Source organism: Cotesia typhae, unplaced genomic scaffold, assembly GCF_013202065.1.
Source record: "Cotesia typhae breed Kobodo isofemale line unplaced genomic scaffold, CoteBio_Ctyphae scaffold_13, whole genome shotgun sequence".
In the NCBI taxonomy this organism is placed as follows: domain Eukaryota; kingdom Metazoa; phylum Arthropoda; class Insecta; order Hymenoptera; family Braconidae; genus Cotesia; species Cotesia typhae.
This window is the reverse complement of record NW_027423774.1, coordinates 9784564-9803396: the sequence shown is the minus strand read 5'-3', so window position 1 is coordinate 9803396 and position 18833 is coordinate 9784564. Positions and strand designations below refer to the sequence as shown.

At 29.9% G+C, this 18833-nt stretch overlaps 2 protein-coding genes across 2 annotated transcripts in view; both read left to right on the top strand.

Annotated features, from left to right (window-relative positions):
- Window positions 1-18833, top strand: part of LOC141534585 (uncharacterized) — a 348478-nt gene that overhangs the window by 209199 nt on the left and 120446 nt on the right. The window lies entirely within an intron of this gene.
- LOC141534587 (uncharacterized) lies at window positions 10115-17212 on the top strand. Its single transcript, XM_074254018.1, has 5 exons — window positions 10115-10824; window positions 11099-11235; window positions 11543-11965; window positions 16008-16206; window positions 16678-17212. Exons 3-5 carry the CDS (start codon window positions 11795-11797, stop codon window positions 16854-16856), a joined length of 549 nt encoding a protein of 182 aa, XP_074110119.1. The 5' UTR covers window positions 10115-10824; window positions 11099-11235; window positions 11543-11794; the 3' UTR covers window positions 16857-17212.

Sequence of the window (18833 nt, the reverse complement as noted above, 5' to 3'; positions counted from 1 at the left end):
AGTGTTAGTTTAAGCTCTTGAACTTGCTTGCGATCGTCATTTCGCTTGTGATTATTACTTTGGATTTGCTTTATTTTTGAGTTTAATTGTTGGCCCCAACTTCCAGGCCCCGGTGATAATCAACATATGGACTAAACAAAAAATGTATTTTTAATTGTTTAAACGACAGTTACTAAAAGAGATAAAAAATTGGCTACAAACAAAGAGGCTGTGCAGCTATTATTCCACTTCAGAAGCAATTTAAAACAATCAATAGGAGTCAGCTGTCCAATTGTTACATCAGAAATTTAAAAAACTCAAGATATAGCAGAAATCCTAACTCAAGATAATGTACGATAATTAAAAAAATTAAATAAGCTTTATAGATACTACTGAAAGGTGCAAGATCTGTAAACATAAAAAATAAAACAAAAGAGCACCAATTATGCAGTATTCTTGACAAATTATTCGATATTGGTGATAATAAGACTTTCAATATAATAGATAATGAGACAACAGTTTTTAATTGATCAACGGACTCGAACGGTTTTATATTTGAATTGCGTCACAAAACATATTGAGTTGTTGCGAAAATTTGGAAATATTAAAACAATACATGAGTACAAGAAGATATCTTCTTACAATTTATTAATCAATACTGAATAATATTATTACAAGAACACTCATTTCATCCTCTGAGAATCAGATAAAAATCAAAAAAAAAAAATCGTTGCAAAAAATGCCAAAACCCCATGATATTCACACGGAAAATGAATAGTGTTTGTGGCACGGGTTATTGACAATATTAAGGGCTTATATGGGTTGAATGATTTTTAACTCCCCGCTAAGAAAATCAAAGATTTTCAACAATCGGAAAGTTATTGTTTTCACCCCGTTTTGTCAAAATCGAGTTTTCATCAGATCTCGACGTTTCAAGGTCTCAGGAAGCTTCCCTGACTACTCCCGCGATGCTCTCTGTGTGTGTGTGTGTGTGTGTGTGTGTGTGTGTGTGTGTGTGTGTGTGTGTGTGTGTGTGTGTGTGAACCTTTCATCACTTTTGAACGGCTTCACCGATTCTATCGCGGTTGACGCCAATCGATAGGGCTTGACTGAACTTAGATTTTGAATATGATTTGGACTGATTCAGACCGTTAGATTTACAGAAATCTAAAAAAAAATGCAAAAAAATATTTTTTCAAATGTGGTTTTTTTTATAACTTTTAATCAGCTTGACCGATCGATTCCAAAAACTTGTAACGGGTTAATTCCGTCACTTGGTCACCCCTTTATTTAAGTTTAAAATTTAAGGGCACCACTGGAATTTTTATCACGGTTTCCAGAACCAGTCCAAGCAAGAGAGATATCACAGGGTCGAGAGAAATTATAAAAGATTGACATAAATAACAACAATTAAAATGAACATGAATTATCAATTTATTTTCTCAATCTTACAATGATTAAATTTTATTTTATATCTCACACACACTCTCATACATATAAAAATTTCCCTATTCCTAACAGTACCCTCTGAAGTAGCGTTTATACTGTAGTTTCTATCAAAATTTTCCTATTCCTAACGATACCCTCATATGAAGCGTCTATATCGCAGTTTCTATCAACCCTAGCGGATTCATGGTCTCGGAGAAATGACGGTTCAATGACGGTGATTTCACCGTCATTTAACGTCACAGGCAAAAACTAGTCTATTGACCGTTGAACTGTCGTTTTTTCACGGTGAAAACCAGGTGAGAATGTGAAATTATTTCGCGGCAAATGTATGGTTAATGGAAGGTATTTCTATAGTTGAATTAAAGAGAACACGGGGAACGTAACCGGAGATTTGCGAATTTTTATTTCGTAGATGTGTAGTATTAAACCTTTCAAATGATTTGCTTGTTGCGGTATTTTCTTGGACTTTCTACCAATGGGTAACTTGAATTTCATCAAGAACCAACCGGCATTTGATGGCAATAAAATCGTTATTAAAAAAGGGAACGCTGATCTATTTCGAGTATATGATTGGTGAATCTCGAGTGATCTACGGGTGAATTTCTGGTCAATTGCAGGTGAAGTGTCGGTAGAGTAGAAGTGTCGGTAAGGTTAAATTTTTTTTTAAATTTAAAAATTTTTTAAAAAGTATAACTTGTTTAGCCGTAACTTTATAGAGTTGACAGAAATAACGCACAGAAGTCTATAATTTGTTTCGATTGTTTCAAACAATTATCGAACATTTTTTGATATTAGTGAAAACATTGGTAGCATAAAAAAATTTTCTGCATAAAAGTTATTTAAAATTAAATTTTCTAAAAAAAATGTTTCTTGCGATTTTTTCTGGGGACCAATAATAAAGCCGCAATTCCAAAACTAACATTTATATTGTTAGCAATAAATTTGAATCATTAATTATTGATCTTGATTTTAGAATTACGGTAAGAGATGTTGATTTAGTAAAAAAATCATAATAGACATTTTTTATAGAAAATTAAATTTTCTACGAAAATAAAATTTAGTACAAAATTTTTTATATAACTTCATTATTTTTAATCATTTAAAAAAATTTTTGATTTTTTAATTTTTTTTCTAATTTTGTTTGTTAATTTATAAAAAACAAAATTATGTCAAAAAATCATATACTTACATTATTTGGGTCAGCTGTGATTTAAATATTAATTTATTTTTTAAGTTACTGAAAGTTTTATTATAATCACAACTGTCCAAAACCTTTCAAGAATTTTGGTTGCAGCTAATGATGATGATTGGTGTTAGAAATTTAATTAATGAAACCAATAGTTTGTTACTCACTAATGCAACGCTTATATTGAAAAAAGTTTCCAATAATTTTTTTTTTCTTTAAACTTTTAAAACTTGAAAATTTGTACTTATGTTGGAAATATATAGGAGTTATGAACAATAAATTGTAGGTAGTAGTTACTTGTGTTTATTAACAAAATAATTTACAATAATTAACAAAATTATCTGTATTCATTGCAATAAATACATTGATTAAATTAGTATTAAATTTCTAGTAGAAACATACATTGGACCTTAAAATTAAATAATCTGGAATTCTGCTTAAGGCACATTAGATTTTACCAAATTTTTACGACTATTTTAATCTTATTATACATTAAACATTAAAAAGCAAATCATTTCTTTTATAATTGTATCTTTTTCAATCTGATTCCCAGCTATTTGTTAATTTTACAGCAAAAGTAAGATCTTCAGTGATTATTTTTATGGCAGGTCTTATCATATGAGTATCTTTTATAAGGTTTAAGGTTTTTTTTTGTTCAACAATATGGATATGACTTGCATCAAATCCATAACCAATATGCTCATAGCTTCTAACAATTAAACCGGTAATAATTTCAAGATTGCTATGAAATTGTATGATATTGTTGATTGTATAAAATGTTCCACCAATATCATGATATATAAAAGAGTTTGAAAACTTAGTCACTTTCAATTCATTTTGGCAAGAAAATTTGACTCCATTTACGTGCTTACTTTCATATGCTGTAAGCTGCTCAGGTATGTATCCAGCAACATGTAAAACTTCAAATTCCTCTTCTGACAAAGGCCGTGCTCTTGACTCTTTTTCCACAATAAACTTATCTCGGTGTTCTATTCGGCTGCTGTCATTTATTACTCTCAATTGTTTAACTATAAAACTTCTAGTTTCATCAGAAATAGATTCATCAAAAGCAACATGATTGATGAATCTTTGCATCAAAAAACGAGTCATAATTTGATCTTCTCGTCCGACAGGACTTGTTAGGCACTCCATAATTTTGCGGTTCCACGATTCAAATATGAAAGCATTGTGTGCCCACATGGGACCCCAATTTCTGATACACTTAACTAGATGAGATAAAGAATGGACATTGGATGACATTTTTTCTTCCCCAAAAAATTGCTCGAATGTTTTTGCATATTCTTTTAGCAACAAATCCGGTCGATTGAGTTCTTGTAAAGTTATTGAATCACTGTTTAAGTAGTGAATAGCTTCAGAAAGTTGAGCCAGATGATTTACATACTTTTCATCTAAAACTGATTTTAAACACACTGGAGCATAATCTAACCAGTTTCTCCACTCAGATGCTTTCCATTGAGCGTAAGATTGTATTTTTCGTGGCGTTCGAGAACGACGGGATGGTGGTCTTATTGATAGTAATATTTTATTAATAATTTTTAAGGTCTTTTTTTTCCTAATGTAATAAGGAGCTCCTACTGTTTTTAGCACAATTGTTTTATGCAATTTTACGACGCCTAAAAAAACAGAATGCATGGTTTCAACTAAAACTCCTTTAGTTATTTTAAATAAAGGTAAAGCTGTTAACGATGAATAACCTTTCACTCCATGTCTTATACTACCAGTACGGATGGCGTATTTCATGTCTGCCTTAAGTTCGTTTTCAGTTCGTAATTTCAGATAAGATTGTTTATATGGAAAGACTAATTTTCTTGCTGTACGTTTTCCCTCGGCATAACAGTGCACGCAGCTAAAATAGCCATTGTATTGTTTCATTCGCACTACGGCTGTACTAGCAGGTGCATCAAGAGTACTGGCTATAACTTGGCTTAAACTATAAATCTTGAGGTTACTTCAGTTAATTCCGAAGGTTTCCAGGTAACATCTTTTGTAAAAAGTTTTCTCATTTGTTCTGTAAATGGGCGAAGTAAGTTATTCATGTTAGGATGCGTTTCACCAACATAGATAGCTGCTAGTAGAACATATTTCTTGCGTAAATGAGGAGACAATTCATTAATTTCTGCGTAAACAGGCCAAGCACTTGCTTTTGATGAATTGGAAATTTGACACCCGTCAGTATTGAAAGTGATAAAAAAATTAAACCAATCTTCTAAAAAATTACCTGGCGAACACAATCGTTGATATTCTAAGCCATCATATATATCCTCAAAAGCGTCATTATTTTTTTTCACCCTTATGTTACGGTACTGTAGGGATTGTGCAATATGAGGAATTTTAAATAATTGTTTTATTTGTGAAATCAAGCTAATGCTGTAAAAACATCCAAGATGCTTCTCAGGTTTTTTAGGTCCACATGTCTTACAAGAACACATTAATTTTAAAAGGTTTTTTTAATTTTTTTTGCCTAGATATCCGTCACAAAGTTCGCAATAATAATGCGGTGTGATCATTGACTTGTTGCGGCTCAAAATATTCCACACTGCTGCCTTGGTCGTTGGTAAGCGATTTGCTGAATATGATACTTTCATCCAACGGAAAATATCTAATATTGCTTCGTAAGACATGTGATGTTTAATAGCTGTGGCTATAACAGATAGAAAATTATCGATGATAGACAAATTCTTGTTAGGTATCAACGGAAACTTGAAACAACTTGCTTTACTGATGGCAAAAAATGGATTTTCATCATCATCATCATCATCATCATCATCATTATCATCGACATCGACATCATCGACATCATCATCATAGGTTAACTTTTCTTCATCATCATTACTATCCTCATCGATCATTTCTTCTACAACATGAACGTTTTCATCAAAAACGTTTTCGTTCAGTTCGCTGGAAGCACCCTCTGTAGAATAATATTCGTTTTTTCCAAAATATGTATCGCTATCATCATCAAAGTCTAAAATGTTGTCAATAATACTATCTTCCTCTTCGCCTGCATTAAGAATAATAGATGGAACTCGTGAATCTGACGTTTGAGGCTAAAAGAGCAAATTTTAATATTACTAAAAAAATATTTAATTTATTAGATTATTATAGTTGTTGTATCTTATCGATAAAATAATAGTTTCTTCATAGTTACCATATTTTCCAAAAAGTTTGGTAGAATAGGACGAATAGTATTCTCGGAAGACAGCAGAAAACTTTTTAGCCTTTTTCGATTTCTTTTTATTACGGCAGAACGAGACGAACCTGGTTTATCTCGTTTGGGCATAGTGGGTACCTAGAATAGTTATTACAGTAATAATACTTAAAATAACTGTACTTATTATGTTGAATTTTTAATTGTTGATTTCAAAATTCTTTTTAAGAAATACCAATTTTGAAAAATCCTTTCAATTGGACTGTAGAATAAAATTTTTGTACTTAATTTTTTAATGGTTTTTAGAATTTTTGTAAATGCTAGAACTTGAATTTTACAAAATTTAATATAATTGTAAATTTTTACGAAACTAAGGAATTTTATAAAATTTCATCATAGTCCATACGATTAATACAAAATCATATACAAGTTTATGAAAATTACACCGGCACACAAAAAAAAAAAAGTTGCCTGTACTTGGGACGCGCCACATATATTCCCATGTAATTTGACCCGCTGAACCCGAATTTGAGGTCCGTTTGGCCCCTACACCCTAGGATTTTGAGAAAACTGTAAAAAACCGAAAAAAAACGGGAAAATTGGGGGTTTTGGTGATTGAAAAATTTTTTTAGATTCTAACTATGCATGATTTTCATGTATTTCGATCTGCTTTATACTTATCTGAAGTGTACTCAGACCAGCAGCCATTAAAAGTCTAAGTAAATCCCGAAAAACCCATGAAAATTGCGAAAAAAAACAAAAAATTCCCAATATTGTGATAAAAAAAAATGTATTGAGCTAAATATATGATGATTTTCATGTAGGTTTATCGACGACATATAAATCTCCAACTTTTATAACTCAGACGTCTCGAAAACATCAAACAAATGTGCAAAAAACCCCGAAAATTGGAAAAAAATCAAATGTAATATAATAAAAATCGAGTTATTATTCAAAATAAATAAAAAAAATCATATCATTCGATCTGTGGTGCATAAAAAAAAAGTATTTCGTCCTAAGACTTAAAAAAAATTAATTTTTTCGGAAAATATCATCAAAACCCTTTGGATTTGAATTTTAATTCGTTCTCCGCTTATATCTCACCCTTTTATCTTCAAACGTCCTGCATAAAGGGTTTCTCTTTCGTTTCCTCTCTTCTTCGGGTAAATCTCTCTTCAGAGTCCAACAATGATCTGCCATCATATTTACATCCCACGTTCCTTGATATCGTTTTTCCATCACACTAATGTCTTGATGGAATCTCTCACTTGCTCTTCACTAAAATCACCAAGATTTTCAGGAAAGTGTGAAAGATGAGAATGTAAATAGTGCAATTTTGTATTCATTAAGCAACCTAAAGTATTATAGTTGTATAACAACTCGTCAACTAAAGTTGCGTAGTTATCACTTTTCGTATTCCCTAAAAATTGCTGTGATACTTCCTTAAAACTTCCCCAAGCTGCTCTCTCAATCTCGTTCATCTCATATTCAAGATTAGCATCCTGGAATAGAGTCCGAATTTGGGGTCCATCAAAAATTCCTTCTTTTAATTTAGCGTCACTTATAGCTGGAAATTTTTCGCCCAAGTACTTAAAACAGTTTCCATCTTTATCCAGAGCTTTGACAAATTGCTTCATAAGGCCAAGCTTGATATGAAGTGGGGGCAGCAAGTACTTGGAAGGATCAATTAGAGATTGTCGCGTAACATTGTGAGAACCAGGATTCAAATTTGTTCTTGTTGGCCATTCTTTTTGAATGTAATGATTCTTTCGGTCTCGGCTATCCCACAAACATAAGAAGCAGGGGTACTTTGTGAACCCTGATTGTTGGCCTAGCAATATTGTTGCAATTTTCAGATCACCACAAACCTTCCATTGATGTTCTGAATAGTTTATTTTATCTAATACAAGGGTCCCTGCATCGTAAAACACACTTATTACTTGTGCCTGCCATGACGGCATTCAAGCCGTTAACCCAGGGACTATGCCAGACGGTCCTGTTGCCCGCCGTCACCACGTGGAGGTGCCCTGGTTACAGGCACAAGCATTTAAGCAAGAAATCGATTCTGAGCCCAAAAAGTTCCTAGAAGTGAAAACCCTGAAACATCAGCTTAAAGAAAAAAATTTATTAACTAAAAATACAACAGCTTATTTTTATCGTGATAGGGAAAAAAATCTGATAACATTTTTAAAACGGCGAAAATTCATTAGTGGACTGTTCAGATGTAAGAAGTTTGATTGATGAGTTAAAGCCGAACACTTTCAGGACGAGGAGTGAAAGTTTTTCATTGCTTTGTCTAAGCGAAGTCTCAAAGCACCGACTCCAGTAGCTCATTTGACCAAAAATCATTGAAAAGTTTGTGGTGATCTGAAAATTGCTACACTAGTTAAGCCAACAATCTGGTTCACAATATATCCCTTCTTGTATGTTTGTAGGATAGTCACGATTGGAAAATTCCCTACAGTAGAAAAGAACGGCCAACAAGAAAGAATTTGAATCATGGTTCTCACAACGTTATGCGAGAATCTCTCATTAATCCTTACAAGTACTTGCTGCCACCACTTTATATCAAGCTTGACCTTATGAAGCATTTTGTCAAAGCTCTCGATAAAAATGGCAACTGTGTTAAGTACTTGGACGAAAAATTTCCAGCTATAAGTGACAATAAATTGAAAGAAGGAATTTTTATGTACCCCAAATTCGGACTCAATTCCAGGATGCTAATCTTGAGTATGAGATGCACAAGATTGAGAGAGCAGCTTGGGGAAGTTTTAAGGAAGTATCTCGAAATTTTTTAGGGAATGTGAATACAAAATTGCACTATTTACAATCTCATCTTTCACACTTTCCTGAAAATCTTGGTAATTTCAGTGAAGAAAGAGAAGAAACATTCCATCAAAACATGAGTGGATGTCAATATGATGGTAGATCATTGTTGGACTCTGAAGAGAGATTTACCCGAAGAAGAGAGGAAACGAAAGAGAAACCCTTTATGCAGGACGTTTGAAGATAAAAGGGTGAGATATAAGCGGAGAACGAATTAAAATTCAAATCCAAAGGGTTTTGATGATATTTTCCGAAAAATTAATTTTTTTAAGTCTTAGGACGAAATACTTTTTTTTTATGCACCACAGATCGAATGATATGATTTTTTTATTTATTTTGAATAATAACTCGATTTTTATTATATTACATTTGATTTTTTCCAATTTTCGGGGTTTTTGCACATTTGTTTGATGTTTTCGAGACGTCTGAGTTATAAAAGTTGGAGATTTATATGTCGTCGATAAACCTACATGAAAATCATCATATATTTAGCTCAATACATTTTTTTTTATCACAATATTGGGAATTTTTGTTTTTTTCGCAATTTTCATGGGTTTTTCGGGATTTACTTAGACTTTTAATGGCTGCTGGTCTGAGTACACTTCAGATAAGTATAAAGCAGATCGAAATACATGAAAATCATGCATAGTTAGAATCTAAAAAAATTTTTCAATCACCAAAACCCCCAATTTTCCCGTTTTTTTTCGGTTTTTTACAGTTTTCTCAAAATCCTAGGGTGTAGGGGCCAAACGGACCTCAAATTCGGGTTCAGCGGGTCAAATTACATGGGAATATATGTGGCGCGTCCCAAGTACAGACAACTTTTTTTTTTTTGTGTGCCGGTGTTATTATTATTTCGTCTTAGATAACATTTTACGAAATTTTTTGCCCTTCCATGATATTGTAAAAAATTTTATGTAAATTTATGAATTTTTCATTTTGTTTATTAAATTTAACACACTCTATTAAAATTTCATAGAATCTTACCAAATTTAAGTATCAATATTCCATAAAATCAATTTTTCCCGGGCACGTATAACCTATATTTTTATCACATCACAAATCTAAAACTCAATGAACATCGATGACGTTAAAGTTAGCAGTCACTTAATTATTTAAAAATTTTTTTTTAACAAATAAATTTGTTCCGAAAAATTATTTAAAAAAAAATGCATTTTTTATTTTTTTAATTTTCTACATGTCAATTAAAAAAAAAATTTTTTTTGTTATAATTTATTTATTAAAAAAATTACCTGGAGTCTATTGCAGATAAATATATAAATCAACTTGATATCCTGTCTTTATAGTAATTATATTTCCTGTTGATTAATTATTTGTATTAATTATTGTAAACACTATTATATCTCAAGGTGATCTATAGAATTAATTATTTATAACCTTATAGCACATGATTACAAAAATATCCACATAAATTATATTGTAGCTTTATGATCAAAATACCGAGTATAGATAAAAGTATATTCCTTCTACTTTCATTCATCTATACCGTATTTTAGTACAGTAAATAAAGCGGAGGCGCTCGAATTATACACACTCTTTAAATTTCGTATGGTAGACAGGATAGCATAGTATAGATGTATATGTGAACCTCCCTCAACAGTTTCGTTCGACTAAATGCTCACAAAAATGCACCCTGCATAGTGGCGGGAATAAGCACATGTTCATGGTGCTGAAACACACTTTAACCTGTACATTAACAACCGACAGTACAAGTAAACAAAACTTTTGTAGAAGTTTCGATGAATGTAAAAGATTATACTGTCGAAAAAACTCGTAACATACATTTATAAATTTATTGTGCTTGACACGCGTCTGATAATTTAATTGTACAGGTTATGCCAATTTATGATAATTTTTTTATAATAGATTTACTGACGCCGATAAAAGTGTAGACAAGTGATTCGTTTGTGTATTAAATATTTTCATGTAGTTTTTGACAACTGACCGTTGATTTTACCTTACTTTTACCTTACTTGAGTTCTAAAAATGACAGTACTAAAGAAATGGGTGTTGATTAAAACCAACGTAGAAACTAATTCTGTTTTTAAAATCGCTCATCGGAATAAGCTCTACATTAAAACTCAGCATGGCCATTTGAAAATTACAAGTGAGGATGATTTAAATCATTCAATATACATGACTACAGTGAATAATAATGAAGTGGAAATAAAAATTTTAGATGATGATGATGATGGTAAGTGAAATTTTATGATATTAAAATTAGTCGACTTTTAATTTTATAATTTTTTGAAATTTATTATATCGGAACTAAAAATTTATTTTTTAAAAATTGGACTCATAGTTTTTAAAGTTTTTTACATATGAAATTTTTTTTTTTTATTTTGCAATAATTGTTTGAATAAAAAAAATTCTTAAAATTTTTGGATATCGGGTAAATTAATTAATTTTCATTGAATTCCTTAGTAGTTTGTTGTTTAAATAGTCTTATGAATATATTTTGGTTTCAGATGACCAAGACGCCTTACGAGAAAGAAATCAACATATATCAGACAAAAGAATTCCTATTATAAAAAGAACGAGTATCTGAAACGGAACACCAATTGCTGGATCAAAGAAAAATACGAAATTATCCAGTAAAAACAAGGTATTATCTATAAATTTCCATTTGTTTACTTAAATAATTACAGCGGACGTTGACTCGTCAATGTTTATATATTTTTTTAAATTTTAATTTTTTTATATATAATCCATGAGAAATAATTTCGTGACCATTTTAAAAAATAAATCTGGGAGTAGTGATGTCACGTTAATAAATTTTTATGTAACTACTCGGAACTTGGAGAGATAATATCTATTTATTTGTAATATAATTTTCCATGAAACAATTTGATGCAACAGCAAATATCGAAAGTTGCACAGTATCTTAGCAATAATGATGATATTAATTACAGAATAATGTACCAAAATCAAAATCAAAGGATGACGGGGGATGTGATAATTTTTTTGCATCACTGGATGACATTGGCAAAGATGATGGCTTCTCGGGGGACCAACAACCAACTACTCATTCCGAAGTGCCGCGTGATGAATTGTCCGATGATAATTCTGAGTTGGAGTCACCTTTGAGAGAAGCACATGGATCTACCCCACAATTAAGCCCCCGTACCGAAAGTAATGCAAATTTGATAGAAACAGTGAAACATATGCAAACTTTAACTGCTACTAATAGTAGACAAATTAATCAGTTACGCAAAGTATGTATAACAAAACAAAGTCTTGAAGAGTCTTTGGCTAATTTCGCTAGAGCAATGACAACAGCGAACAAAGAAAACTGTTGCCAAGCTGAAGAGCCAGAATTTAATGCAGATAATAAGGTACATCTAATTTAATTAAATTAAAATTTTTTACCTACCTTTTTTTATCTACTCAGCCAATAATATTTTCTAACGAGAAAAACAGATTTAATGCTTTTGACTTGCACATTTTGTTAAAGTAATAAAAAAATTCATTCTATCATTTTTTAACACGATGTTAATTAGAAAAATTAATTAATTTTTTATGGAAAGTTGACATTCAAAAATATAAAATATGTTCATCATTTTTAATTCTATTGCTGAACATATTTTGTATTTATTTCAGTGTAAATTTTAAAATCTTCGTCGTTCCATATCAATTTATAAAACAGATAATGTAAAAATAGTGAAATTATAAACAATTGTAAAATTACATTTGACCCAGACAATACTGTGTATACATTACACAATTATTATTTATGCAATTAATAATTTTATTTTTCTAAAAATTCTGAATGTTCACTTAAGGCAAACTTGCTTCAATTTTTAGTAGATTTCATAGAAATCTAACTATTGCATTGGTCCTCATGACGGAACTTTTGAAAAATTTTGCTATTTTTCGACTATACTCGTCGAGCTGAGTCGGAAAATGCATATGGTTCAAAAGTTTATATATGTATGTATATATATATATCAGATATAACGCGGCTTGTCACGACGATAGCGTCGCCAATTTACGTAGGATCTTTACCAAACTCAACATAATTATTCTACAGATAGATACCGCAGTCAAGTTCGTAGATGAGCTTAATCGTTCAAGTAATTTAGAAATACTAGGATTTTGAAATTTTCAAAATCATAAAAATTTATATTTCTTCACTTTCTTGCTCGAATAAATCTTGAATGGAATAACTTGTCGAAATTCCGTTAATTGCATCTGAAAGCTCTTCAAATAAGCTTTAATTTCAGTACCATTTCATATGTGTAGACTTGAAATTATTCAGAAATGCTAGGATTATAAAATTTTCAAAATTATAAAAATTTACATTTTTTTACTTTCTTACTCGAATAACTTTTGAATGGGATAACTTATTCAAATTCTGTAGAATGCATCTGAAAGCTCGTTGAATAAGCTTTAATTTAAGTACCATAACATATGAGTAGGTCTAAAATTATTCAGATGCCAGGATTCCAAAATTCTAAAATTCTAAAAATTCATATATTTTCACTTTCTAACTTGAATAACTTTTGAATGGGATAACTTATTGAAATTCTGTAAAATGCATCTGAAAGCTCTTTAAATAAGCTTCAATTTGCGTACCATGCTATATGTTTTGTCTCAAAAGTAGGTCCTATTCCGCTATGCCAAATATGAAATTTGCTGTTGAACTCGTTTTACCAAACGTCATCCAAAACTTATCGTTGTGGTTTGAAAATTTAAAAAATCGTTCTCTGTGAAACCTTCATCAGACTTATGAGCCCGAAGAGCTCAAAAAGATAGAAAAGTTATCTCTTTCAGCTCCAAGAAATATTTTCAGTTTCTCAATTAAATTGATCGTACACAGATTTCCACATCACCCGTGAGGTACTGTGAAAGTGAATGCGTTCCCATTCTTTTACATGGCGGGTACCCTTTAGGCCTAAACCATGGCAAATCATCAACATAAATTTGTAATTCTACTTTGATGTTATATTTCACAATTCCTGATTAAGAATACCGATTGATAAGAATTTACAAGTGATCACTATATACAAAGTGTATATCTGTATATACAAACAAATGATTTGACAATATTTTTTTTAGGAAACATAGAAACATTTGAAATATCCCTCTCTAAAAATATTGTCAAATCATACAAAGTTTAAGAGAAAATTCACATTGGGTTGAATTTAAAAACTTTATGAAGTTACATAAACCATGTATTTTCATATGAAACCATGTATTTTCATTGAACAGTCTTGGTTTTCTAGTCAATCTAATACTTTTAAACACTTTTTTCTTTGTCTTAATACTTTTTTTTTTATTTAGGGTTATTATTATTACTTCTTAATTTCTATTAAGCTAAATTTAGAAAATTTCAAACACATGTAATTTTATTTTTCATGTAGAACTGATAGTTTTCTCTCTTTATGTTGATGATTTTAATTCAAAATTTGTATCTTTTATTCATTACCTATTTTTTTTGATAATATTTTTTCTTATTTTTAATTTTTTTATATTTCTTTATTTCTGCAATTTTATTTTTTTTTGGTATGATATAATCTCAATATAAGACATATTTATTTGGTTATCAACATAGTTTTTACGTGTTAATGAATTTATTTATACTATAAATTCTTTGGTCCTCAACTTTCCGTCGTTAAAGCAATAGCATCTTAGGATAATAAAAATATTTCAAAATCTAATTATATTATGTGCCATGCTCCAGTCTGTAATGGTCATCGATAATGTTTCTTGAAATTTATTAGAGAGTTATATAATTATTATTAATAAATTAAAATAAAATTATTATTATCATTAAAATAAAACGTGATTGATAAGAAAAAAATATTTATATACTTATAATTCAAATGGATTTTCAATTTTAGTTTGATTGTATTGAGCAAAATTTTTCTGATTTACTTCACTGATATCATATTCAATGACATTTATAACTTTAAATTCTTCTTGGTTGTCTTTTATGAACTGATCAATATCAGTAATATGATCTTTAAGTCGAGCTACATAAAAATGAGCATTATCCATATTAATCATTGTCAATACTTTTGCCGTTGATATAGTTACAGGCTTTGTTTCGAGAAGTAGTTGTAATTGGTTAGAGATACCAGAAACAATCAATATAAACAATTTAGTCTCTAAAGACTGACTAAGAGCAATAATTGAACCTTCGTTACCCCAAATACCGTCAGCGGCGATCATTCTCAAAAAATCATCTATGCTTGGATTATCCAAAATATCACTGTCTTCATTACCTTTTCGAACTTCGATTTCTTTTGTTGTGCATAATACTTTGTAAAAGTTAGAATTCATTATTATATGGTAAATGATCGAAATTTTAATTTCAACAAATCTATTTTCATCACTTAAAATAAGTTCCGCGATTGATTGAAAAAAACAATTTCCATCACCTTCAACGTTGTCAATACTTAAATTATTTAAAAGAATTTTTGGAAACCTTTTCAAAGGTACATATTTTTTTTGAGTGTAGTTCGTTTGAACAAAATACTTAAAATCATTTTTAAAAACATTTTTAATATTATTATGAATTTCTAAGATGATTTTCTGATAATCTTTAATAATATATCGTTAGTTATATCAACGGTTGAATGGATAATGTTTGAATCTACTTTTATTTCAATCAAACGAATATCTTGCCATTTTTCTCCATCGAACGTCGCCGAGTCAAGTTTTCTATGAGCCGCTATAAAGTGCCATTGAGTTTCATTAATGATGGTAAGTGGTATTATCGAATACGTGTTATTTGGTTTATATTTAAGAATACAATTTTTTTCGTGCGTATTTTTATCGACACCAATAACAATTATAATCACGTTTAGTGCATCACTCATCGCATATATTGAACCTTCATTTCCCCATTCACATTCACGCGCTATCATTCGTAAGAAATCATCTAATTTTGGACAGCTCATTTCTGAACCATACTTATCTTTAACTGAGAAAACCCCACGGGAAATCAGTTGTTCGTACTTATTTTTATGACAAAAAATAAAGTATATAATAAATGCAATATAGTTAAAATTCAATTAATTAATTAATTAACTAACGCTTAATTAATATTATTTTTCATTGAATATTTTAAATTTCTAAGTATGCTGGTACACAAAAAAAGACTTATGATCCTAAGGTGGAAATTGAACAATAAAGCTCATCTTAGAACATGACCTTCGTATTTATCTGTAGAATAAGTACGTTAAGTTTAAAAATGATCCATAATGAGTTAGAAACGATAATTTCGTATTCAATCCAAGTAATTTTTAGATTTTTATATTCATTTTCATGAAATCTACTTCCATTTCGGCTGCCGAATGGCCTTTTTTAATTTGATGTTAGCATGTGGATAGTTCAATTGATGTTCTTCATACTTAAATACTTTTCTTTTAGGTGCAAATTTTGGATGATTTTGCCATAGATTATAATTTATACTACTCTGCGATTACAGCCAGTACTAACTCATACAGGGCCAAGAAAGTAATGGCACAATTTTGGCCGGAAAATGAGCGACTCCAACTACTTACGGAGTACGACCCAAAACGACCTGAAATGCGTATCGTAACAGACACAGAATACAAAAAATTGTTAGGTAATATACAAGACAGACTTGTTTTATATAATATTTTACATATTTCGATTTTTGTCAAATTTGAACTGTTGGGAAAAATTTTTTTGTAACTTTGCGGTGGATATTTCAGAAAGTTGAGTTTTTAAAATTCAAATTAGTTTGAAATGTCACAATAGATCTAAAACAAAACCCTTTTTTTTCTATAAATAATATTAATAACAATAAAAGTAATATTCCATGACTTTATATAAAATGCAAAAAAAATTTTTAATTAACATCGATTAACTGGTTTGCAATAAATAATTGGAAATTGGGGAAGTTAATAAAAAATTTATTTAAACATTAAACTCGAATTGTTTGATTATGTGCCATAACTTAATCAATTAAAATATTCTATTTCACACCGATCGAAACTCATGTATAATTATTAATCAATTAATAATTTCAGTAATAAACTGATCATTCGAAATTCATATGATTTTTAACTTGCAGAGATCATGAATAAATTGCAAAAAATTCAAGTCATACCGGTGCATACGGCAAAAGATCGAATATTATCAAATATGAAAAAATGGGTCTCGGATTGGTTAAAATCTAAAAGATCCACCTCTAAAAATCGTGGACAGCCAGGAGAACAAGAAAGACACAAAGACAGAGAAAATGATGATTAAAAAGAGAAGAAGAGTGAGAATAAATGATGTATGTGATGTTACTACGTCATAATCTCTAAAGTTATTTTTAATTTTATTCTTGTTGACTTTAAAAATATTAATATTGTTGAAAGTAAAGTACTTGGTACTCTTTTCTAGCAGAATTTATCATTTTATGTTTAAGAGATAATTTATGGGGTATTCCATGTCAAATCGACTACTTTTGAACTCAACCCCTTTAGATTTAGCTGAAACTTTATTATCTTTTGTGCCCTTTGAAAAACATTTTTGAAAATTTTTTCATCCAACCTAAAAAAAGTTATATATTTCCCAAAAAAGTAGCTTTTTTATTTTCAAATAGCCATATCTTTTTTAGACTTTGACATTTGGGGACTTTATTTTTCAAAAAATTTTTGTTTTTGAATGAACTTTCCGAAAAAATACACAAAAAAAATTTAATATGGTCAATTCTATGAAATAATCGGTTTTTTTTTAGCAAAATCGTTCTTTTTTCAAAGTAGGCCACTTTTTTTTTTTATTTTTATTTTTCCTCAAAAAAAAACTTCAATCAATTTGACAACTATTCCCGCTCATCCCGAGCAGGGCCGATTTTTTTTTTTTTTTATGAAATTGAAAAAAAAATTGTCAAATTTTCTAAAATAAAAAAAAAAATTTTTTTTTAAATCGGCCCTGCTTGGGATGAGCGGGAATAGTTGTCAGATTGATTGAAGTTTTTTTTTGAGGAAAAAAATGAATAAAAAAAAATGGCCTACTTTGAAAAAAGAACGATTTTGCAAAAAACAATTATTTCATAGAATTGATCATATTAAATTTTTTTTTGTGTATTTTTTCGGAAAGTTCATTCAAAAATAAAAATCTTTTTTAAAAAAAAGGTACCTAAATGTCAAAGTCTAAAAAAGTTATGGCTATTTAAAAATAAAAAAACCACTTTTTTGGGAAATATATAACTTTTTTTGGGTTGGATGAAAAAATTTTCAAAAATGGTTTTCAAAGGGTAGAAAAGAATGATAAAGTTTCAGCTAAATCTAAAGGGGTCGAGTTAAAAAGTGATTGATTTGACTTGGAAAACTCCATATACATTTTTGAAATGTATGTAATTTATTTTTAAGTTTATAAAAAGTTTGTTGTAATCTTTTAAGTATTTCATATCTTGTAACAGATTTAATTATATGCTTCTATCACAATCATTATTTAATATTTATGATTTTTAATCTTAAGGCAATTAAATGTAATATAGTTAAATGAATAAATTTTAATAAAAAAATATTAGTTGAATTTTTTTATAACAATAATAAGCAGTTCCAAAATAATGATAAACAAGATAAAATTTTGTATAAATAAACATTATTTATATAGATATCCAATATTTCATAAGAACATATCATTTTCTTGGCCAATGAATTATTTTCACACTGATTGTTAGCGGTCAATTTACGTCAGAACACATGTCAAATCACCCACTATTACTAAGTGAAGTAACCGTAATACGCTAGTTTTAGACGAGTGAATTCGAGGTGAATTGTCGGTAAAAACGCTTCAAATAAACGCGTGGTAATCCATACTTTCCGCATACTCAGTCGGTCAATTTATCGCCAAAACGCTCGCAATCACTCACGGTTTCATCGTTTTTCACTTATAGAAACTATGGTATTGCACGATGCGACAGCCATATAAATTCGATTGATGAACGATGATAATATTTCACAATGTCACTCGAAAATTACCGTCAAATTACCTAAGTTAAACGACTCTTTGACGAAGAATTATCACATCATTGACCGGAAATCGACTGTTACAGCAAAACCGCTAGCGAAAGTTTCCCTTCTCCTAACGATACCCTTATACAGGGTGTCTCTGAAGTGGCGGGAGTAATTGTTGGGGTCGATAGAGAAAAAAATACTGAATCGAAAGTTCCTGAGCCAAAAATTTTTTTGGGCCATAGAATTTGAGTTATGAATTAAAAACGATAGCCAATCA

Excerpts from the sequence above, each read along its gene's own strand:
- LOC141534587 (XM_074254018.1), top strand. The coding sequence starts at position 11,795 with ATGCAAACTTTAACTGCTACTAATAGTAGACAAATTAATCAGTTACGC. Across the intron at positions 11,966-16,007 it reads AATTTAATGCAGATAATAAG|GTGCAAATTTTGGATGATTT; the intron begins GTACATCTAATT and ends CTTTTCTTTTAG. Across the intron at positions 16,207-16,677 it reads AGAATACAAAAAATTGTTAG|AGATCATGAATAAATTGCAA; the intron begins GTAATATACAAG and ends TTTAACTTGCAG.